This window comes from Protopterus annectens, chromosome 6.part0, assembly GCF_019279795.1.
Source record: "Protopterus annectens isolate FY-2018-M chromosome 6.part0, PAN1.0, whole genome shotgun sequence".
Lineage (NCBI taxonomy): Eukaryota > Metazoa > Chordata > Ceratodontiformes > Protopteridae > Protopterus > Protopterus annectens.
Window position 1 is genome coordinate 767,506,350 of NC_056737.1, and position 25,047 is coordinate 767,531,396.

At 44.9% G+C, this 25,047-nt stretch overlaps 1 protein-coding gene across 1 annotated transcript in view; it reads left to right on the forward strand.

The window, feature by feature from the left end:
• The window catches only part of ARID4A (AT-rich interaction domain 4A), an 877,572-nt gene that overhangs the window by 94,070 nt on the left and 758,455 nt on the right, over positions 1 to 25,047 (forward strand). The window contains exons 6-7 of the mRNA XM_044073577.1: positions 6,642 to 6,721; positions 6,806 to 6,900. Of these exons, the coding sequence (XP_043929512.1) occupies positions 6,642 to 6,721; positions 6,806 to 6,900 (175 nt within the window). The remainder of the gene's footprint in view (positions 1 to 6,641; positions 6,722 to 6,805; positions 6,901 to 25,047) is intronic.

Genomic DNA, 25,047 nt, shown 5'->3' on the forward strand with positions numbered 1-25,047 from the left:
TGAGAGTGTGGGAATGGGCCATCTCCACAGGTCGCTTTCTCATCGCAACGCACATTCCGGGACGGTCCAACATCCTAGCGGACAGGCTAAGTCGGACTAGTCTGATGCCTTACAAGTGGTCTCTGAATCTTTCAGTAGCAGAACAGATCTTCTGCCAGTGGGGTCAAACTTGCTGCGATCTCTTCGCATCTCCTTCCAACACGAAATGCAGCGAGTTTTTCGCTCTGTGCCCCTTGCCGGGGGAGTCCCCCAGAGATGCTCTAGTTCATGCTTGGCCTCCCGGTCTTCTGTATGCTTACCCGCCAGTACCTCTTATTCCGAGGTTTCTACAGAAAGCTCGACTGGGAAGCAAAGTAATCCATTGCCCCGTTTTGGCCTCGTCAGGTGTGGTTTCCCTTCCTTTGGTCTCACCTTCTGGCTCTGCCTTGGATCCTGGATCCCATTCAGTATCTAATTGTACAGCCTTCGGGGGTGCCTCATCCGAATCTGGACAGTTTGAAGCTCACAGCTTGGCTGCTCCAGTTCCTGAGATTGCTAGGACTCCTTGACTATCCTCCTCAGTTAGATCTATTTTGGTGGCTGCTCATAAGTCTTCCACCAGAAGGATTTATTGCAGCAAGTGGAAATGTTTTTCCTTTTGGGCTTCTCAAAGGAGTTTAGGCCCCTTCACAGCTCCTGTTTCTGCCATTCTTGATTTTCTAGCTGATATTTTTCAACATGGAGCTAGTTCTTCTACGGTCAAGGTTCAGTTGGCTGCCATCTCTCATTTTCATGTGGGCGAGAATTCTGCCTCTTTAGCCTCCTCCAGATTGTGTAAGGCCTTTATTAAACCTCTTCCAGACTGTGTAAGGCCTTTATTAAAGGCACCTTTTTGTTACGCCCCCACCGGTCAAGGATCCTGTTCCCCCATGGGACCTTATTATGGACCTTCAAGCTTTGGTCGCTCCGCCTTTCCAGCCTGCTGCAACAGCAGATCTGAAATATTTATCCTGGAAAGCAGTTTTTCTGGTGGCTATTACCTCTGCCAATAGGGTTTCAGAATTACAGGCCTTGCCCATACATGATTTTTCACAAAGATAGGGTTTCCCTTTGAACCAATCCATCCTTTCTTGTTAAGGTGGCATCACCAGTCAATATCAATCAGACCATCAATTTGCCTGTGTTTTTTTTTCTTCCTAATTTTACTAACGATGGAATACAAGCTCCACCTGTTGGATGTTCATCGACAGTTATGATTCTGTTTACACAGGACAAAAAATTTCCGTAAATCTGATCAATTGTTTGTATCCTTCTATAAACCCCTTTTTGGGGAAACCTATCTCCAAGGTCACTATTGCTAGATGGATTTCTTCATGCATTCTTCAGGTATAGAAGGACAGAGGCATGTCTCCTCCAGGTCAGGTGAAAGCTCATTCCACTAGGTCCATGACTACGTCTGTGGCCTTTTGGTCTACTCTAGAGTGTCTTTGGATGATATTTGTTCTGCAGCTACTTGGTCCTCATCTCATACGTTTATTTCTCATTACAAATTGGATTTGACTTCTAGAAGGAGAGCATCCTTTGGTTCTGCGGTGCTCTGGAATATCCTTCCAGGAGGGCCTCCCAGGAGTTTAGTAGCTGGGGACTACTCTGTCCCACAGGTTGAAGAGCAAATGAAGTTAACTACTTCAGATAAAGAAGTTATGTACTCATCATAACGTTCCATCTGAGTAATTGTACTTTATTTGTCTTCAACTGTCCCTTCCTCCTTCCCCAGGACCTTGGCATATGAACAGCCTACGGGCTGCAGTTATAGGTCACAATTATTGCTTTTTTTTCAGGTCGGGTTATCGGTATAAGGTTCAGCAAACTCTACCTGGGGGTTGGAAGGTAGTGGAGGTGTATTATGGGTAAGGGGTGGAACTTGGAGCTCAGAGCAGATGCTAGTAAAGTTGCCGGCTCGGATCCGTATCCCACAGGTTGAAGACAAATGAAGTACAAATACGTCAGATGGAATGTTATGGTAAGTACATAACTTCTTTTTCGATACTATTTGATGTTTTGCTGTAAATGTCTATTTTTGGCTGAAAAAGAAATACAAAGTATATTGGGGGAAAAAAAGAATCCCATTGTTCCAGAACAAGATACTAAGAATGACCTAAAATTAATTTAAATAAGTAAAAGGGATTACAAATGTAGCAATCAGTAATGCTGGGTCATTATGGTGCTACAGTATAAAAACTTATAGGTATGATCTTGTAATCGTGCTATCCATCTGTGGGGACCAGTAGTCCACATTTAAACCAGGAAGATTACCACCAGGGAAAGAATGCTAATAGAAGGGGAAGAAACTCTTAGCAGGGCTAAACCTTTCTCCATCTAAATTGCAAAGTTTAACATCAGTCTATAAGGTTATGTTGTTTACTTGTGTCATTTTTAGAATCCTGAAATCCGAGCTGAAAATGAGGAAAAAAACACAGTAAAATAGTGGTAAGAATTAAAATTAAAAAAAATTAATCTAACCAAGTGCAAGCATAACACAATATAAGCAAGTGTAACATAATTTCCATCTAGATGTTCACAAGTTTCCCTGAGTTCCAAAATGTAGAAATAGTCAGAAATTCAATTTGTTTAAAATAAGGATTACATTGAGAGGGGATAAAGAGATTCTTGAAAGATAGCTTCTGTAATTTACATCTGTCCAGTATTCTACCAAAATGTTGTAATGGTACTTTGACTGTTTTGTTTCAACAGTATTTTTGTCCCAGCACACACATTTTATTTCTTTACTGTAGTCCTGAACCACTGCCAGTAAACTCTTTTTCAAGCTTTTGTTGAAAAGATCAGACTCCCAATCTGTATTCCACCTCAGTGAGGAAATCCAGGTATTTGCATACCATATGGTCATTGACCTTGAGAGTCCATTTTTATAAGCATTAACTTTCAGAACTTCATTAAAAAAATCTTAAGCATCCCTTACATGCCATGCAATCAACATTCCCTTCTTGCACGTTGATAAAATAGCTCATTTCTTTTAACATATCTTTCCTTTTTGCTAGAGTATACATTTTGTCTGAATTGCATTTTGTATTTAAAATATTAGTTATCATTTTGTGAAGCCCCAGTCACATCATTCAGACTATTCTGGAAGGCTGAATCATCCTACACCTTTAGCACTTCTTTCTCTTGACCACCACTGTATTTCTGCACATTTCTTTTGCCTCTGTAAAGGTCTTGGCCCTGACTGGAAAGGACATTTTAAAGAAGGCAGAATACAGCAGTTTAAGCTTCAGCTTCTTTATTTTATAGTTAAATAACTGTTAAAAGTTTAGATAACTCTTTTCACTAGTTTGAACTGAAACATCATTTTCAAAGGTTTGTTAACAGTTTTGCTGCTGTTGCCAAGCTTCAACAGGAGTGAAAGAATTTGGTCCTTCAAATTAAAAGTTTCAGATTGCACCAGTATTTGATGTGGTTAACCCAAAACAAGTCTGGCCAGAAAAAATACATATGTGCTCTCGAGTCTTTTTTTTATTTATTTTTTATTCTACAGCCTTTCCCAGGACGTTGGCTTACCCTTCAGAAGATGCAGTCATTTCCTTCTTTCTCCACGACCTTGATATTACATTTTACCTGCTAGCTTTGTCGTCTTAATCTATTTTTCTTGCAATATTTCTGGCTTTGCCTTCATAGTAACACATCTTTCTTTCAATACATTACGTTCCTGCTGTAATGCCAAACTGAGTTTGAAATTAAAAAAAGTTTGAAATCATTTAATACCTTTTTTAACTTTGGCATCTTGTTTAACTGATTTTCAGTGAAATTGTACAGTTTTATTGACCTTTTTGAGTTTTAGTCCGTGTCTTATTTAGTAATTGTTTTGTGTCTTGGCTTGATTCCATGTACTCCAGCCTTCATCAGGAGCCTTTTTTCGCCTCCTGTTCAGTGGCCATATATATGCCACTCCTTTGGGTTTCTGCTTTAGTCATCTGCCTGGTTTTGTTTTTTTCCTGTTTTTATCGTGTATGCTGATTAATCCACCTCACTGTTGTGCATAGTTTTTTCAAAGTGAACACCAGATTTTTTCCTTTAATTAAGTTTTCCTGTGAGCAACCCGAGGGTTATGCTGCTTATAGCACTATCCAGAAAACCACTTTTGTTTTCTTGATATTTGCAGACTAAATTGTGGCTGAACAGAGTGACTGAATACGTCTTCATTGACTTCATAAAAGAAAGATTTGAATGACCATTGTTGACTGTTAGTAACATTTTTTGTCATGAAGTTACCAGACAACCTTAATGCAAGCTTTTGTTGGCCACTCTGCACAGGTGGTTTCTTCTGTTTCTGCTGCCTGTACAAATGTTACCATTTTAAAGCCGTCTTCAGAAGAGTCACTGGTCCTTTGTCAATGTTTTACAAATTTTTTGCAAATTAAGTATAGCATTGTGTTAAGAGAGTGGGCTTTGGAAGTACAGCTTTCCAGGAGATTCTTTCATGACCTTCCAGTTGCTGTACTAATGTTTTATGCTTCTGTTGTACCTGGGCCTCTATCTCTGATTGTATCAACTGCTGGAATAAAATGTTGTGGTTCTGCAAGATTGTCCCGACAACAGAAAGACTTCAGGAGAGAGGGTCTTGCAGCAGATGCTACTTGCCAAGTGCAGCTGTAGGTCCACTGGGTCCCTCTCCCAGTTGTAAGGATTATAACCGGGGAACGGAGGATGGTGAGACTGGAGCTGTGAATATGGAGAAGGTTTACCAAGTTGAGGGTTGCAGAATCTCCAAGAGTATCCCCTGCTGTGAGGTACATCAACTTAGGAGATAGCGTGGATATGGGAAGTACAGGAGGGCTTGCTGTCTTCAAAAGCACTTCAGCATAGCTCCAAATGTTCTTCTGGTTTCACTATTGCAGTCCTGACTTGTGGGATTTCCTGCCATAAAAGGCTGCCCCGACTAATCGAGAAAAAAATCTCTGTGTTCTTCCAAGGGCTGGCGGATGCCTTGACCGACATCAGTACGTCTGAGTGTAAAAGGAGCCAGCTGACGTCGTGACTTCAGTCTTTTCTTGCCGCCAGAGCCCAAAGCAGTGTTTTAGTGCTTCTGTCAGTCTGCACTAGAGAGAAGTCATCTGAAAGCTAAGTACCCTGTTAAATTCTTTCGTTTGACTCGTGTCAGATAAGGTTAATAATGATCTCCATTGTGGTAAGCAGATTCCACACAGACTTCTTTCCTTTTGTGTCACCTGTTTAGGCCCAGATCACGAGCACACCCCCCCCATGGATCCTAGGTGGTCCTAAGGTAAAAGACCTAAGACTGAGAACCTAAGCAAGGTAATGGGCAGAAAAGGGGGGGGGGCAGACTATCCTGTAGGCTAAGGGGGAAGGAGGGAGGAAAAGAAGACTGCAGCAGTGAATACAATTGAACATCTACATTTATGGCAAGTGTACACAACTGTAATATCTCCTTGTGTTTCATTGGTGCAGTCCTGAGTTGTGGAATGATTCCAAAAGTTGAAAGAAAGGTGGAAGGGAAGAGTAAGGAAAGGAGAGGATGCCCAGCAGAATGGCATTGGCGAATACTGCTCTGGACCTGAAAAAGGTGATAACTGGTAGTGATTAGTGAAAGCATGCACAGATGACTAAGTAGCAGCTTCCAGAATGCCCTTGGTAGGGACTCTTGTTTGAAAGGCAGTAGAGGTACCAGTAGATGTGGTGTAGTGAGTCCTGACAGCCTGTTGGCTTCTTACCATGATTATGGTAACAAAATTAAATGCACTGAGATCCATTTGGTGGTGGTCTATTTGGAAATTGGCTTTCCTTCAGAACCGATGGTAAAGACTGCAGAGAGTTGGTCTAATTTTCTCAAAGTTTTATTTCTGTCAAGGTAGTAACAGAGCTGCCTGTGAACATCCAAGGAATGAAAAATTATTTCCGCTGTTTCTGAGGATTGGGAAAGAAGGAGGGCATGTGTATGGCTTGATTTCAAGGATGCCGGTCGCCACCTTGGGCAGAAAGGAAGGGTTAGTCCTGAGGGAGAGAATGTCTGGATGGAAGATGAGGAAGGGTTCCACTGCCATGACAGCTTGCAGGTCAGAGGTGATTGCCAGTAAAAGTCAGGACTGCGACAGTGAAACATGAACATCTACATTTATGATGGATATGGGAAGTATAGGAGAACTTGCTGTCTGCAAAAACACTTCAGTATAACTCCAGTTTCACGTATTCTGCTGATGTAGATTGATTTGCAGATTTGTGGCTCTTCTCGGAATAATTTTTCACTCTTATGAATAGCAGCTGTATTTGTATGTGCTGTTTGCACTTTCATAGTGGATTAACTTTGTTTGTAGCACTTTAGCACCTCCTTATTCTCATTTATCTTCACCCAAGAAGAACTAAAGGGGGTCTTGCAAGTCCACCACTTGCATATTAATACATAGGTTTCAGTTGTACCGCTGACCTTCTTGTGGAGCAGATCACATGCAGGGGTGCAAATTCCAATTAAAAAGGTCTGCTGCTGTTTGGCAGATGTATAGTGTTACAGAGATTTTGAATGCCAGAACTTGTTGCAGGAATTTCTTGAAAGTCTGCTGTTACAGTGAATGCACTTCTGTTTTGTATTTGTTGTCCGAAGTGGTGATAATTATCAGTTTTTTCCCCCCAAGTTTTTGATGATGGTGATGAACGGACATTAAGGCGCACCTCACTATGCTTAAAGGGGGAACGGCACTTTGCAGAGAGTGAAGTAGGTATTCATTTTGCTAGTCTTTATATTGCAGAAGTAAGGAATGTTTGTAGATGTTGAAAATATGTTTTATTCCTGTTTCAGACACTTGACCAGTTACCATTAACAAACCCTGAACATTTTGGCACCCCTGTCATTGGAAAAAAATCTAATAGAGGAAGGAGATCTTCACTCCCACTGTAAGTATGGCATAATTTATTTCATGTAGTAGTTCTAAATGAGTTGTACATTTTAACAAAATTTTGAAGTAAAACTGTTGGACTGATAGGAATGGGGACTTCTATAAAGTGGGAGTCCTACATGATCCCAGACTTGCAGGTGCAGAGATTCCTAGACTTTTGTAAACGTAAACACCCTGGACCGATTAGGGTATACTTCTAGTAGAGTTGCAAACATACTGGATCTGGTATTGACAAATATGGGAGATCCCACATACACACACACACATACATACTTCATCTCTGCTAAGGTTAGACCGCAAAACAGTCTCCTTCAAAATAAGAAAAAATTCTGTAACCACAACAAAACCTGTAATAGTTAAAAACTACTCCATGACAAACTACTTTTTGTTGAGTGATAACCTGTCAAAATTTCAAGCCCCCTCCAAACCCACATAACACAGTAGCCTATGAAGAATTATTCACAGAAGCTCTGTACAGCCATGTCAGTGTTTGCGTAGATATGTCTGTGCCTGCCAGAAATAAGACCAGAATTAACTTAAAAAAAAATAAGCACCCTGGTGAAATCCAAAATTAAATAGATTGCACAACAAAAATAATCATAGCTAAAGTTGTGTAATACAAAAAAAAAAATGACCTCAAACTGAACATGTAACTAAGAGGACCAAGTCCAACAAAGCAAACCTTGAGGTTAAGAGAGCGTCCCAGGCCAAGGCCTTTAGTTTGATTTGAAACCTTAAATACAGCACAAAATAGTGTGCTGAAGTATTGGTAAATGGAGCCACATTCATGGATCCAGGAGATGTAGCAAATTTTCTGGCTGACAAATTCAGCTTCAACTTTACCCCCCTCGCCCCCAGCTGCCCCTCCCCCCAGGAAATACCATCTAACATAATCCTTGCAACTAATAGTAGTGAGCAGGTCTTAGATGCATTCTCTTCCAAGAATACATCTTTGATGGGCCCAGATGCCTCCTAAATGGCTGGAAGTATGACCTGTCAAGGCCACTGGTAGGTCTCGTCACCTGTAGCCTCTGTACAGGCTTTGTGCCCCTTGAATAGAATACTTCTGTGGTCGTTCCTGTACACAAGGGAGGACCATCAATGGATCACAGGAATTAAAGACCCATTAATCTGAATAGTCTCATATGCAAAGCCTTGACAAGAATGATCTTGGAAATGATTAACAATGACCTAGGAAATCTTCAGATACTGGACCCAACCGAGTTGGGTTACATCAAAAGCATGTTATGCTGACTGATCCTGGTGGACTTTTGAGAAGGTAACCAAGGCAGTGGATGAGTGCAAATGGTGTATACTGCCCACCTTGACTTAGCTAAGGGATTCGATACAATGCCCCACTCTGACATTATAAGCAAACTCACGGAATTGGGTATAAGCCACTATGCAACTTGCTTGATAGCCATTTGAGTCATGGATAGGACCTACAAAGTTAGGATTGGAGAGACCACATCCACAAAGAGGCTGGTCTCCAGTGAAGTCCTCCATGGCTCTGTGCTTTGCCCTCTCCTGTTTGGTGTCTTTTTCAGAAGTCAAGGCCAGTGTCAAAGGCCTCTGGCTTACCAAGATACTCACATCTTACAGGAAGGTCCAACAAAGATTAAAACTCCATGTCCAGAAATATGTAATCGTACCTTTTGGGAAGTCTGCCACCCAGAATAAACTACCTTATTGATAAGCCACCTGCAAAAGTTAGCACAGTAGTTTGGGATTTGGAAGACTCGTAGATATAGACACATATTTGTCAAAAGCCACACTGGTAAGGTTGTAAGAAAATCAATCTGTCACTCAGTTTATAAGGCATGGCTTCTAGGGAAGTCATTGTGCCACTGTACTTAGCCGTCATCAGACCCATCATTGATTTTATAATGCCCCCTTTCTGAATGTACCTGACCAGATACATGCAACAACTGGAACATCCATAGAGGTTTCTCACAAAAAGAATACAGGAAGTAAACATAATGTCCTGTGTTGATCACATCAAAGGCCTATTTCTACTTTTTCTACAGAGTGCTGAGAGGCAGCTTAAGACTGGCATATAAGGCATCCTTGGATCTTGCTGTGGTGGACATTTTGCATGTCCACAAAACAGAGTCAGAACTACTAGATCTAATGATTTAAACTTTGCTTATGACTTAAGTAGGATATGTTGGAGGGAAAGGTGTACATCTCAGAGAATCCCCATTCTCTGGATAGGCTTCTCATCCATGAGGAGCAGAACATTCCTGAAACCTATTCAGGAGCAACTTGGACCAGTGGATGGGACATAGAAAATTCATCCCTGGTCTGAGACTGATGTCTGTGATGGACAGAGGCATATGTTAAATTACGCCTTAACTAAAATGCACCACTTAAAATAATCTCTGTGGCACAGTAGCTAGTGGGATACATTTGGGTTGCATGGCTAGGTTAATAAATGCCCCAATAATCATTAGCTTAGTATGCAACTATGAATCTTGATACAATGTAAAGCTATCTATTACTAAGGCCACAGGCATTAGGAACACTTGGTACTCCATACTTTCCCAGGTTGTAAAACCCTCCCTAGGTCTCAAATTGCAGTGTTGGGTCTGGTAGAAAAAATTTATTCGCCTCATTTTGCTTTACCAATTGTTTTGTACTAGTTAATTTTAGTTATTGGATTTTGCTGTGTTTCAGGTCATTAGTGCTTTTTTTTTTTTTTTTTTTTTTTATATCCCTCTGTTTTGAGGGAGTTTTATTGGTGCTTTTTAATGTTTCTCTGGGTCTTGGCTTTCTATGTAATTATTCCAATAGATTATTCCATGGTGTCAACTATGTTTTTTAATGACTCTCCTATGAATAGTCCAGATTCAATGGTCGCAGGTAGTGGACTTGATGGAGCACAAGATCTTATTTTTTTCATGCAAAAACCATGTGGCATAGTGGCTGGATGCCCAGGACCTTTAATTCAGCAGTCTGTTCCATCCTTCCTGTATTCTACTTAAGTTATAATCACCACAGATGAATAAGCACTGGAATGGAAGGGGGTGGCATTGCAGTCAGTGTATGGTCCTGGAAGTGTGATCAACTTAGAAACTCTCCTTTCCCATCACAGTAGTGGAGACTAGGGCAAGGCTTCTAACTTTATATTACCCGTGGGGACTCCATCTATCTAGCTGGACTTGTATGTTCATTGTGTGGTATCTAAGCAAGCAAGGGGTAAACACATCAGACCTCTATTCTTGGAGGCTGTGAGAGTTTAGAAGTAAGCTGTGCACACACGTCAATATGTTGTGGCAGTCTCTATTCCCATTGGGTGCCCATGCAGCACATCTGGTCCTTGGCTCTTTGGTGCAGAGAATTTTCAGCAAGGAATGAGAATCCTGTTGCAACTTGTTCAAATTTTATATGCTGTTCTATGTAAAGGGATTACTTTTCCTTATCCTGTCTCCAGGAGACGTCTGAGGGATGTTCAGGCCCATCTGTGGCCCATAAGGATTTTGTACTCTTTTTTTTACACACATTCTTTGATTAATTTCTTCCTCAGGAGAAGGCTGTTTTTAAGCGGTAGTTATTCTCATAGCCCCATTTTTGCCGTAATATGTGTGGTTCCTCCTTTTATGGCCATGTTTGCTGGAAAAACTGCTACTACTACTACAGCTACCACTACCACTGCAGTGACTTGCTGGAATCTTTTGCCATCCTTCAGGCAGTTACCATCCAGTCATTTGGTCCCAATATCACAGCTAGTTTCTCCAGTTCCAGTTGTTACTCCTGATCCTTCCCTTTCAGAGGGGATTATTTCCATTGTTTGCATTTCCTTGTCTTTGTATGTTTTTTTTTCTGGTGTTGGATGTTCTAGGAAGTCCATTTTCCTATCCAACATGAATGGGCCTTTTCTTCCTTGGAGTGTTTATTTTGCCTCTGAAGTTTGCAAAGGTTCCTTTTGGGCCAACAGTTTCAGTCTTTGTTTCTTGGAAGACCTACTTTCTTATGGCCTTTACATTTCCTCTCAAATTTCTGAGTTCCTTCCTGTGGTTTTCCTTAAAATCTGTTCTTCACAACCCTTTTTTGCCAAAGGTAGCATTTTGTCTCATTAATGTGTTTGCCTACCCTTTTTCCCTTGGTGTGATAATCAATGGAGATATTATTGCACAGCCTTGATGTTCACAGGCAGTTGCCATTCTTCTGGGATAGAACCAGGGTCATCAGGAAACACTCTCAGCTCTTCATCTCCTTCTATCCCTGGTATTTGGGTGGGAAAGTTTCTAAGGCCATGGTTTACAACTTTGCTTTCTGTCTGTATGTATTTTTTGGTTGTACATTTATGTAGCCAGCAGCTGACACATTTGCCCGAAGCTCACAGTTCCAGGGCTGTGTCTTCTTTGGAAACATAACAGTCCTGTAATTTCTGTTTAGCTACTACTTAGTCCATGTCCACCTTGAACACTTAAGCAAAGCATTTTGAGTTGGTATGTCCCCTAATTCCAGCTTACCCTTTGGTGCCACTGTGTTGTAGGATGCGTTTGCTAAAGGCCGGCTATCTAGTAAAGCTTTAGGATGCTGTCCTAGATGTTACTGAGGATGGCCAGAGTTCCGACAGATGCAAATTTCGAATGTTGTGTACTTGACATAAAGAACCAGTTACCTTGTGAGGAGTTGTAATGTACGTGGTTTACTTCCAAACAACAACCCACTTCCACACTCCTCCACTGTTCCTTGAACAGCCTCAGTGTTCACATAAACCAGTTAGACAGTTGTCAAGCATCCAGTACATCAGCGTAATAAATATAAAATTAGTTTATTTGGATCTTGGTGCTTTCGTCTTGAATGTTTGATTTGTAACAATTGATGTTATCAATGTATTTTTAGTAATAGCCAATGATATAGGGATGCAGCATTTTCAAAACATGTTACTGAGAGACAAAAAGTTATATGGACATGTTAATTCAAAAATTTTTATAACTTGTGCTAAAGAATAATTGCATTTATTTTGATGGGAGATATTACCACCAGTCAACATGAGTGGCGATGAGAGCTAGATGCTCTCCCATATAATGCAAATTTAGTGTTACCTGACTGGGAATGTGACAGAGTTTTTAGTTCGCCATATTTTAGTAATGTGTCTCGATATTTCAGATTTGTGGATGATTTATTAAGATCTGAAGTAGCTAACTTCATTCTTTCTGCACATATGGGTATTTGGATCCGATTCGGATCCGAGCCAGCAAAACATTTCAAGCATCGGCTCCGAGCTCCAAGCTCTTCCCCTACCTATATTACATCACTTCCTCCCTCCTATCTAGCTCCAGATCTCGTTTGCCGCTCTGAGTCAGCATCGTGGTCTCTGAGCTCTAAGCAAGGTGGTAAGGTTTTTTGGTCTTATTAGTGTAGTTGGGTGTGAATACCTTTCCCCTTTTTCCTCCCTTCTTCGTGTTTGGTCGTCGTGTTAGTTTAAAAAAAAAAAAAAAGTGTTTGTGTAGTACTGATGTTCATCGTGTTACACTGCTGCAGTCATCACACTAGGGTTATGCTGCTATCAGGCGGTCCTGCCGTCGGCCAGAGTTCCAAAGTCTTGGTCCGGCGTCTGTTGCTGTTGCTTCTTCCCTGACGTCAGTGCGCCAGGGGTATATAATATGCATCCGATGTCATTTTCTTCAGTCTTTCTTGCCGCGCAGTGCCCGAAGCAGAAGCAGTTCGCAAGTGCCGGTCGGCCGACTCTTGAGATTTTTCGAAGTCGAATTTCCAGTCTGAAGTCTTCAGTAAAGCTAAGTACCCTGTTGGGGAAACCTTTTTCTTGCCTCAGACCGATGTCAGAAAAAGTTAATAATTGTATTTCTTGTGGGAAGCAAATACCTCATAAGGACTTCCACTCTTACTGTATTCCATGCCTAGGCCCTGATCACGAAGTCACTAGTTGTCGGTTTTGTGCTAGATTCAACAAACGCACTATAAAAAGACGTTTTGATTTTGCTTTACACTACTTCGGCCGAAGGTTCAATTATACCATGCCGTCGGATCAGCCGACAACCTCATTACCGAAAAAACGCAAAGACAAGGATAAAGACAGGCATCCGAGGTCCAAAACAGACGACAAAACCTCTTCTAGGCCAGTCGCTGGTTCTCAGTGAGGCGCTTTCGCAGCCCCTGACACCCACTACCTCAGAGCCACAGGCCGCTTCCAACTCCCACGTGGAGACATCTAGGCCTCTGGAAACTCAAGGTATTGGGCCTACGGAAACTAATCCCTCAGATGGGTCCGGAGCCGCTGAGCAGGCATCGGCTTCTGAGGGTGTTTTCAGACCTTCACAACTTACCATTAATACAACAGCCAAGACAAAGGTACCATTAAAGACAAAGAAACAAGTACAGCATTCTCCTGGACAGTCCTCCATGCCTAAGAAACAGATGCTTAAAATGGCCGAAGACCTCATTACTCTTATCAGGGGTTCCCATCCCCCTCCCGAGAAAAGGCCTAGGCAGGATACAGACTATGACTCCTCTGATCAGGTTTCCATTTCCTCCGATTCCTCTTCAGACCAGGGATACTCTTTACCCCCCTATGAGGACTCTGATGCTGAGGAATCTATCCCTTCAGCCTCTCCTCCTGAGGATTATTATTTTGGGGAAACTTTACATACCATGAGGGAACATTTCCATTGGGAAAGTCAGGATTACTCAGAATCCAAGAAAAGGCTCAGGGATTTCCTCTTATCGCCTCAGCACAGGCCCCTGGCTATTCCGCCTGTGTTAGACATTGTGGATGATGTGTTCTCTGAATCCAGCTTATCTCCTGACTCTTTGCCCCCTGCTCCAGCCAAGCCAGATAGGTATTATAGAGTCCCTGACTCTCACAAGTTTCTTTACAAAAACCCTTCTGCTGATCCAGAAACTATTTCCCAGGATCCAAAAGGAGTTAAGGCTTCCATTGCAAAAATTCCAGTACCCTCTGACAGAGATTCCAGAGCTTTGGATAGATGGGGGAAGAAAGTATACACGTCTGTAACTTTAGCAGTAAGAGCTTTAAATTGCCAGATGTTAAGTTGTCAATCTCGCCTTCATTCTTGCTGGATGGGTTCGGAGCTGATCCTCGGCTCCGACTCGGCACTTGCTTTAGCTTAGGAACTCCTTTTACCAGCTCGAGGCAACCCTATATCCCATGATGCAAGGCGGAACTACCCCAGATCTCGTTTGCTGCTTAGCGAAAGAGGTCTCCTTTACCAGCAGAGGTAAGTGAATTTCTTGTAAAAGAAAGAGAAGCTTAGTTAGTATTTTTATTTCCCCTTTTTTTTTAGTCATAGTGTAGTCTGTAGTGATTACAGCCCACCCTATTCCCTTGTTTTTCAAACTTTTATAACTTCTTTAAGCCTTAGTGTAAAAGTTTAGTTAGGCCTTAAACCCCAGTTGTTAATCCCTTCCTGTTTGTTGTGTGTAGGGGATTAATTTGTGTGTTTGTTGGGGTTTGTGTGTGTTTCTTCCACCTAGGATATGTCTAGGGAAGGCAAGGTCTCAGGCTTCAAGAAGTGTGACTCGTGCTGTCAGAAAATGTCTCTGACAGACGGTCACACTTCTTGTGTTTATTGCCTGGGGCCTTTGCACCTGCAGGACTCCTGTGCCTTGTGTCACTCCTTTAGCCAGAGAGTCCTGCAGGAAAGGAGGAACAAACTTATCCTCCGTGGCTTACTTAAGCCAGAAGGTTCTCCCTCGAAGGCAGGGTCTGGGAAACCTAAGCCACCGAAGGCTCAGGCTTCAGTATCTAAGCCTCCTCCGGTGGCTCCGGCTGGAACCGATGTATCTGCCTCGAAGGTAGTGGGTTCGGTGCCGGCTGGCTCCGATACCTTATCTACTATAGCCTTGTCGGCTCCGTCTGGAGCCGACACTTTATCCAGCATCGGAGCCGAGAAACCTTCGGCTCCATCTGGAGTTCAGGGGACTTCGGCTCCGATGGCTCCGTCCCGGAAGAGATCTCGGTCCCCTTCATTACTGAGTATCCACTTGGCTCTGGGGTCTCCTCTTTTGTCGGAGCGGAGCCATCGGAGCCGATCTTCGAGATCTTCCAGGCTGTCTGACCACGACTTGGAGAGGGTGGTAAGCAGGCTGTTGAAGTCTCAGGCACTGGCCCAAATGCTCCATAGCCCGTCTCATCAGACTTCGGCTATAGCCTCACCCCTTGAACTTCCTCCTCCGACTCCACATCGCAGTTCGGAGCCGGAGCTTCTCGGGACAGCGACTGTTTCGGTGCCGGAGCCGATACATCCTTCGGCTCAGTCATCCTCGGCTCCGATCTCCTCCTTCAGACCTTCCTTGGAGGGATCCGGTCATCGGGTTTCCCTTGTCAGCTCCGAGGGGGCTAGTGGCATCGGACCCTTGTCCGACCCCGCTCTCCCTCTCGGGGCTTCGGCTTTGGTAAGCTTGGCGCCGACATCTGCCTCGGAGCCTTCCCTCTCAGTGGAGCCGGGCATTCCTGTTTCCTCGGAGCGGGGATATTCCGGCCTCCCGGGGAGGGGAGCCTTTGAGGTGATGAGGAGTGTCCTGGCCTCTGAGCCTGGTCAACGGTCCATCCCTCTAGCTCCTCCCTCATCAGTGCCTGCAGACGCCTCTTGCCAGCCTCTTGCTCTCAGGCCCAGGGATCCATCGCCCCAGGTTTCCCCATTGGGAATTTCCTCCTCTTCCGAGGTTTCTCCTGATCCTGCAGGGGAACCCCCTCGGAAGAGGGCGTGTAAGAGGAAACACACAGACTCCCCTGAGTCTACTACATCTGATACCGACTTAGATGAGTCGGAGGGTTCCCCACGATCCCCCTCTGAGGATGTCTCCTTTTCAGACATCCTTGAGCTCCTCAAACAGAGGGGGAATTGGCCCTCCATTGACCCCTCCGAGGATGAGTCGGTATACCTGGAGGCTTTTGGATCCCGACCCTCCACCTCCTGGGTGTCTCCGCCTTTCGACCCACTGATGCAGGTAGTGGCTCGGAAGGCGTGGGCGGCTCCAGATTCTATGGAACCTGTCCCCAGGAGACCATCCAAATTCATCACGGCCCCTTCGGACAAACAGTTCCTTTCCAAGGGTGTCTCTGTGGATGCTATGGTGGTGGCGGCCACTAAGAAGGAACTGGCGGATCCTTCAGTACCTGTCCATCCTCCTAACAAGGATTCTAGGACCATGGACAGGTATGGAAAGCGGATGTTTTCTTCAGCGACCTTTGCTATGCGTTCGCTGAATTATCTTTGTCACTTCACCAGGCTTCAACGAGATGTTCTCAAGGAACTGGGTGAAGTAGTCCAGGATCCTTCTGCTGCTGGGGCTCAGGAAAAGATTGCCTCGCAGCTTGCAGTCCTGAATTCCATATCTAACTCCTCCATGCAGCTCATATCCTATGCGGCCGATGGAGCGAGCAGGGCCGCAGGCACAGGAGTTGCTCTTAGACGCCAAGCCTGGATGCGGCTTTGTAATTTTGCGGACCCCTTTAAGGCGTCCTTCACTAATACCCCCTTTGATGGTTCGGCTTTGTTCGGACCTCAGGTGAAGGATACCTTGACCAAGTGTGAGCAGGACGGTAAAACTCTTTCTGCCGTTGGAGTCCAGTTTTCCACTTTTTCTAGACCATACCCCAAGGGTCAGAAGGGGGGGAAGATGTGGTTCCGTAAAGCCCAAGGAGCTACACCGGACACACGTGGTCAGTTTACCCCCAGAGGCAGAGGGCGTAACAATAATACACGCCGCCCTAGAGGCAGGGGGGTCCTCAGAACCAGGGCAACAGGGAGTCTCTTCCTGAGAAGCCCTTTCAGCATCCCTGAGGTGTTGCCCGACTGTCCACCCTTGGAGGCAGTCGGGGGAAGGATTTCGCTGTACCCAGTAGCCTGGCAATCCCTATCTCAAGAGATGTGGGTACAGTCGATCATATCCGAGGGTTACAAAATCCCCTTGAAGGTTCCCGTACCTCTACAATCCCTTCCAGACATCTCACCCGGTCAAAGGGATTTGGCAGAACAGGAGGTTTCAAAGCTCCTAGAAAAAAGAGCTGTCCAGACTGTGCCGGCAGACCAGGTAGGATCTGGCGTCTACTCGAGATTCTTTTTAGTCCCCAAAAGGACGGGAGATTGGAGACCAATATTAGACCTGAGCAATCTAAACAGATTTGTCAAGAAGGCAAGATTCCGGATGGTCACGCTTCAGTCCATTCTGCCCTTTCTGGGCAAGGACAACTGGATGTGCTCTATAGATCTTCAGGATGCGTACTATCACATAAAGATTCACAGACGCTCCAGAAGGTTTCTCCGCTTTCGGCTAGGGACCAGTCATTACCAATTCAGAGCACTGCCCTTTGGCCTCACTTCAGCCCCCAGAGTGTTTACCAAATGCATGGCAGTGGTCACAGCTCATCTGAGACGTCAAGGATTCCAGGTGTTTCCCTATTTGGACGACTGGCTCCTCTCCGCCACCACCAAGTGTCAGCTTCTTCAGTTCAGAGACTACACTCTACAGCTTTGCAGGAGTTTGGGAATTTCAGTAAATTTCGAAAAATCTTCTCTGCTGCCTTGCCAATCTATCACCTTTATAGGCGCAGAATTAAACACCGTCAAAATGTTGGCCAGACTAACAGATCAAAGAATTCTGGACATCCAAAAATTCATTCGGCTTCTATTGCAAAGCAACAAGATCAAAGCCAGATTTATACTGAAGGTTCTAGGTCTCATGGCTGCGGCCATTGTTCTTCTACCACTGGCTCGCTTCCACATGCGTCTTCTGCAGTGGATGCTATTCACGCAGTGGTCGTACCACAGTCTCCCGATGAGGCACGAAGTCTTGGTAACACAGTCGTGCGAGCTCATCTGAACTGGTGGATATCTTCCCTCTTCTTCATCAGGGCCGACCCTTTATTCCCCCTCCTCCAGTTGCCACAGTCACTACGGATGCCTCTCTGATCGGGTGGGGGGGGCATTATCAGGGCAGGATGGTCCACGGGACGTGGCAACCCATAGAATACCATCTGCACATAAATGTCCTGGAGATGAGAGCAGTGCTTTTAACGTTGCAAGCCCTCAACGACTTTCTTCCCACGGGGACTATTGCAGTACAGACGGACAACATGTCCGTAGTCTGGTACATCAACAAACAGGGCGGGACCAGGTCCTATCCGTTATGTCGAGAAGCTCTCAGACTTTGGCAATGGGCGATCTCTTCTCAGCAGTTTCTGATAGCAACGCACATCCCCGGCAGGTCCAACCTATTAGCGGACAGGCTGAGCCAGATCCATTCTGATGCCTCACGAGTGGTCTCTCAATCAATCTGTAGTGGATCAGATTTTTCTGAAGTGGGGCACTCCTTGTTGCGATCTTTTTGCTACTCCTCAAAACAACAAGTGCCCCGATTTCTTCACCCTCTTTCCCCTTCCAGGCCAACCCCTGAGAGACTCTCTAACCCAGGATTGGCCCCGGGGACTTCTGTACGCTTTTCCTCCTTTTCCCTTGATTCCACAAGTCATTCAGAAAGCCACCGTTTTGAGAGCCAAATTGATCCTCATTGCCCCATATTGGCCTCGACAAATTTGGTTTCCGTCTCTGCATCGTCACCTTCTGGTGCAGCCCTGGCATCTGGACCCAGTTCGGATCTCTTGATCCACCAATCGGGTCAGCAGCACCGGGCCATTCATTCTCTCAACCTCACTGCTTGGTTGCTCCACTTCCTACCCTAGCCAGGCTACCGATGATTTCGGACTCAGTCAGAGACATTTTAGTGTCTTCCTTGAAGTCGTCCACTAGGACTGTTTATGCTAGCAAGTGGCGACGTTTTTCTATTTGGGCAAATTCTAGAAATATTGACCCCTTTACTGCTCCTGTACATTCGGTTTTAGATTTCCTGGCGGAGGTTTTTCATTCAGGATCCTCGTCATCTACAGTCAAAGTACAACTGGCTGCTATTTCCAAGTATCATGTTGGCCTGCATGACAATAACATTATGTCTCATAGGTTATGCAAGGCCTTTCTGAGAGGAGTTTTCCTCCTAAAACCACCTATAAAGCATCCTCCTCCGCAATGGGATCTAAACTTAATGTTGGCATCCTTGATACTACCTCCCTTGAACCGTCTGCTTCATGTTCTTTGAAGTTATTGACCTGGAAAACTATATTTTTACTGGCTGTCACTTCTGCAAGAAGGGTTTCCGAGATTCAAGCTCTCTGCATTCGTTCCCCTTATTTGGATTTTCATAAGGACAGGGTATCATTAAGAACTAACCCTTCCTTTCTCCCCAAAGTCGTATCTCAAACCAACATTAACCAATCTATAGACCTACCAGTCTTTTCCCAAACTATTCCGACAGAGCTGAACAGAAACTGCATTTTTGGATGTCCATCGTCAGCTCAGGTACTATTTGCATAGAACTAAACAATTCAGAAAATCGGACCAATTATTTGTCTCCTATGCAGAAAACAGGATAGGTCTTCCAGTATCTAAAGTGACCTTATCCAGATGGTTGACTTCCACTATTTCCTATGTGTACTCTCTCAGAGGCAAACAGCTATCTTCTAAGCCAAAAGCACACTCAACCAGGAGTCTATCCACTTCTGCAGCTTTTCAGGATAGACTACCCATTGATACCATTTGTGCAGCAGCTACTTGGGCTCGCCCATACCTTTGTCTCTCATTACAAGTTGGACTTGGCCTCCAGAGATAGGGCCAGTTTTGGTTCCACAGTTCTCAAGAGTCTGTTCCATTGAGCCACCGGGATACAGGTGCTAGGGACGGTCCCATCCAGCAAGAATGAAGGCGAGATTGACAACTTAACATTTAGAAGTTATGTACCTACCATAACGTTCCATGTTAGTTGTCTTCTCTGCCTTCTTTCTTCCTCCCTCCTTCCCCCTGGCCTGGACAGATCTTGAAGAGTTCCTATTAGGTTGTTTCCTCCGGAGCCTTCATATGAGGACTTCTATTAGGAACTTGTGTTCCTAATTATGTTAGGATAGTCTTTAGCAGGGTAGGTTAGCTACCAAACGAGATCTGAGGTAGTTCCGCCTTGCATCATGGGATATAGGGTTGCCTCGAGCTGGTAAAAGGAGTTCCTAAGCTAAAGCAAGTGCCGAGTCTGCGCCGAGGATCGGCTCCGAACCCATCCAGCAAGAAAGAAGGCGAGAGAAGACAACTAACATGGAACGTTATGGTAGGTACATAACTTCTAATTTCATATGCTTCAGTACCAACAATATTTAATGGCTCAGTTAAAACAGAAAATGCTTGCTAGCTCAGAAGCTCCTGATTGTAAAGAAATGCAGGATTTATTGCATGCAGTTGAACAGGTGGGAAAACATACTCTGCAATGTGGTTTTGATTCTTTAGAGGCCTCTTGTAGAGCTGCAGTTACAGGTTCTGTTATTCGAAGACATGCTTGGTTAAAAGAACAGAGTTTACCTGATCATGTTAAGGCAAAGTTATTGGATGCTCCTTTACAGCATGATACCTTGTTTGGTGTTAAGGCAGAAGAGGTGTTTAAAGAAAATGGAGGATAAAGCTAAATCTATGCAAACAGTCAAGGATTTCTTACAGGTACAGCCACCTTGGTTTAGCAGAAATTGGCCAACAAAAAATTGGTCCTTTCCAGTGTCGGACAGGCCACAGAGAAGCAGATACAGACTCCCAAGAGGCAGATCTCAACCTCAAGGCTCAAACAGACAACGACAGTGGGGCACCTCAACCCCAAAAGGAGGTGAGGACAAGTCTCAACCTTACAGGAAACGGTCACAATGACTTTCCTTTGCGTACGCCAAGCACGTCCCTTTTGGAAGCACCCTTAGGGGGGAAAACTAGCACTTTTTTCTCAAAACTGGCAAACAATCACCCAAGACAAATGGGTCCTGAATATTGTGTCTCAAGGTAACAGATTCCACTTTCATACTTTACCAAAGCTAAAAGGAATGCCAGACCTGCCACAAAATCAATGGGCAGAGGCACAAAAACAAATTTCAGCCCTCATGGACATGAGAGCTACACAAAATGTACCACAACAGGAACAAGGACAAGGATTTTACTCAAGACTCTTCCTGGTCCCCAGAAAGGACGAAGCCTGGAGGCCCATACTGGATGTTTCAATTCTGAATACTTACCTGGATATTCCAAAATTCAAAATGTTAACATTACAGCAGCTTCTACCCATGCTGGGCAAGAAGGCTTGGCTTGTTACTCTGGACCTCAAAGAGGCATACCTGCATGTCCCTATCAGACAAAATTGCAGAAGATACCTCAGATTCAAAGCTGGTACAATGCACCAGTTCTCTGCACTGCCCTTTTGGCTTATCTACTGCGCACAGGGTCTTCACAAAGTGCCTGGCACCAGTAATTGCATTTTGCAGACAAAAAGGAATTCAAATATATCCATACCTGGACGACTGCCTCATTCAAGCAGAGACAAAGGACACTATTCTACAGCATCTGGCATTTGTGAAAAAGTTGCTAATTTCTCTAGGGTACACCGTAAACGAAAAGAAGTCAAAACTAGTGCCCTCACAACAGATTACATTCCTGGGTGCCAGCTTAAATACAACGGCCCAGATGGCTTACCTCACGCCAGACAAAAAAGTGCAACTAACTCAATATTTTCAACTACTGACAAAAACATCCCATCTCCCTGCAAGAAAAATTCTGCAGGCCCTGGGATTCATGGCATCCTGCTTACTATTAATACCATATGCCAGACTGCATATGAGGAAATTACAATGGTACCTAAAAAGTGTTTGGACTCAACACTCTCACAGTTTAGAAGCAGTAATTCCCTGTCTACAACAGGAGTTTCGATGGTGGGCACAGGCATGTCACCTAAACAAGGGTCAGCCTTTTACCCAACCCACAGCCAGGCAAACTCTTAACAGATGCTTTGGGTTACGCCTGGGGAGCACACATGGCAGGAAAATGCTTTCAGGGCAAGTGGACCACAGACAGATGTTGGCTGTTCAAAATGCCTTAACAGCTTTCAAGGACCTTCTACATCCAGGACAACTACTACTAAAGACAGACAACACCACAGTAATGTGGTACATAAACAAGGGGGCACTCATTCTTATCCCCTATACAGGCAAGCCATGACCTTGTGGAACACAGCTCTAACGTACCAAGTTCACCTGCAAGCACAATTCCTGCCAGGAAAGAAAAATACTCTGGCAGACGACCTAAGCAGAAATATCATGGACCCTCACGAATGGAAATTGAATCCACAAATCTTCAGCATGATAACACAAAAATGGGGATGCCCAGACATAGATCTTTTTGCCTCCCCTCTGAATTGCCAACTACAAAAATTCTGCACAAGGACTTATCACAAACAAGTATGGAAAGTGGATGCTCTTCTGTTCAGCTGGAAAAACCTAAAAGTATGTGCCTTCCCACCACTGCCTCTCCTTTCAAAGGTGCTCCTAAAAGCCAGACAAGTAAAAACACAGGTGATCCTGATTGCTCCAGACTGGCCACGCCAGCACTGGTACCCTATCTTAAGGAACTTGGCTAAGGGCCCACCATGGATTTTGCCCCAAATTCCACACCTTCTGGCCCAACAAAACAGTCAGATCCTGCACGGTCAGCTCAAAACCCTAAACCTGGCTGCATGGCAGATGCTTTAGTCAAACAGGAAGCACCTCTCTCTAAAGCTGTTATGGATGTCATTTTGGAGGCCAGGAGGCCTAGCACCAGGAAAGCTTACTCAGAAAAATGGAAGAGATTCTGCACCTGGAACCAGACTCACAGCCTTGACCCTCCTTGTTCCAAACATTTCTCAGATTTTATAATACTTAACTGAGATGCTGGACAGAGGCCTGTCCTTTTCATCAATTAAGATCCACGCCTCTGCCATTTCTGCACATTACAGCACGGATCCTCCTTTATTCTCTCATCCCTTGCTAAAGCAGTACCTCAGAGGGGCTAAAAACATAAGACCGCCCCGAAGAGCACCAACACCAACTTGGGACCTCAATTTTGTTTTGGAAAAACTGACCCTACCCCCTTTTGAGCCAGCCAATACAGCCGATCTAAAATTTTTATCATGGAAAACAGCTCTGCTCCTGGCAGTAACTTCAGCACGAAGAGTCTCAGAGCTTCAGGCATTAATGGCAGTGGAACCTTTTATAATTTTTCATCAGGACAGGGTATCTTTAAGGACAAACCCTACCTTCATGCCAAAGGTGGTATCTAGTGTGGCTCTTAACCAAACCATCCATTTGCCTACTTTTTATCCAAACCCCCAAAATAAAGGGGAGAAACTTCTGCATTCTTTGGACATACACAGGCAGCTATGCTTCTACTCGGACAAAACAAAAGCTTTCAGGAAAACTGATCAGCTGTTTGTAGCATATGCTGCAGGATCACAAGGCAAGGCTATCTCAAAGCAGACTATATCCAAATGGATAGGACACTGTATTCGGTACTGCTACACACAGCATGGAAAATCAGTCCCTAATAACATTAGGCCTCATTCCACCAGGGCAACAGCCACTTCAACAGCCTTTCTCAGAGGAGTACCTTCCAAGGAAATTTTGGAGGCTGCAACTTTGGAGTTCAGTGCACACCTTCACCAAGCATTACCACCTGCCTCTTGACTCTAAATCCAGAGCAGAATTTGCCACTGCAGTTCTGCAGGGCCTCTTAGCCAATCCTAACTCTTTATAGACCAGCCACCCAATCTTAGCTTTGGGATTCAACCCAAGTGTGATGACTGCAGCAGTGTAACACGATGAACATAGTACAGTTTTGTACCTACCATAAATGTAGATGTTCGAGTGTTCACACTGCTGCAGTCCAGGTTACCCTCCCTCCATCCCCTCTGAACTAGCTGGACTTGGCTATACCCTTCTATCCTATACAACCTTTGGGGTGTATTTGCTGGTAACTGAAGGTATTGTTTTTATTTTATATGTATATTTTTGATTAGCAATATGTATTGCCTACCCACTTGGGGGCACCTGATATCTGGGGCAAGAAAAACTGAAGAAAATGGCGTCTGATGCACATTACATACCCCTGGCCCACTGACGTCAAGGAAGAAGCGACAGCAACCGACGCCGGACCAAGACTTTGGAATTCTGGCCGACTGCGGGACCGCCTGACGGCAGGATAACCCAAGTGTGATGACTGCAGCAGTGTAAACACTCTAACATCTACATTTATGGTAGGTACAAAACTGTACTTTTTAGTCTGGTTTCCCGCCTAGGCCCAATCCCTTAAGTGTGTGTGTGAGGCTAAAGGTCTGCTACCAGCTTCTGCCGTGGAGTCTGCCTCTGTTTCCTCCTCAGGCAGTGACACTGTGCAGGCAGGGACTCAACCTCCTACCAGGCCTGCTACATCGGATTCGTCCCAGAGAGGTAGGGACAGAAGAGAGAAGAAGCGCCACAAAGAGAGAGACAGGCCCAGAAAAAGATCACCGGACAGGGAGTCTCTCTCCAGTCCCTCTTCAAAGGCACCCAAGTCTCATTCTCCTCTGCTCCGCTCTCCCCATTTCTCGCTGTAGCCGATGGAGCCATCGGAGCCGAGGCACTCCCCTCAGATCCGGGCCAGACCCGAGTCAGTCGCTTCCTCCAGGTCGACTCTGAGTGTCTCCGACCTTGATATGGCAGACAGGCTGATGAGGTTCATCCAGAACCAGATTCAGATGGGGGTCTTACCAGGACCCTCTCCCATTGGAGAGGGTCCTTCTACAACTATGTTCCACCCTATTTCTCCTTCCCCGATCTGACCCGAAGCTTTGGGGTTCCCGGGTCAGAGACCTTTCGGAGCTGTTGGGTCGGTGCCGATGGTTCTTGTTTCCTCGATGCCGGCCGTCACCTTGAGTTCCTCGGATCAGATATCGGATCCAGGAGACTTGGAGCTGTGGTCGGGGAGATGGACCCGAGGGTCGTGATCTTGCTCTTTCGGATCCCATCCTCGGTGTCCAGACTACCCTGCCGTCGGCTCCGATCCCTGCTTCGGATCCGGGGAGAGCCTCATCTTTACGAGCTACAGAGGTGTGCTCTCCATCGGCATTCAGTGCAGTGGAAAGGGTTCTCTCCTAGGGGTTGAGGCCACAGCTCACCTACTCGGATCCTACCCAGACCCCTCTGAGTTTGGATTCTGCTCCCATTACCCTGTCTCAGGGACAGCCCGTGCCAAAGCAACCCCAGGTTGCTCCCCTCAGGGAACCCCCGGAGGTT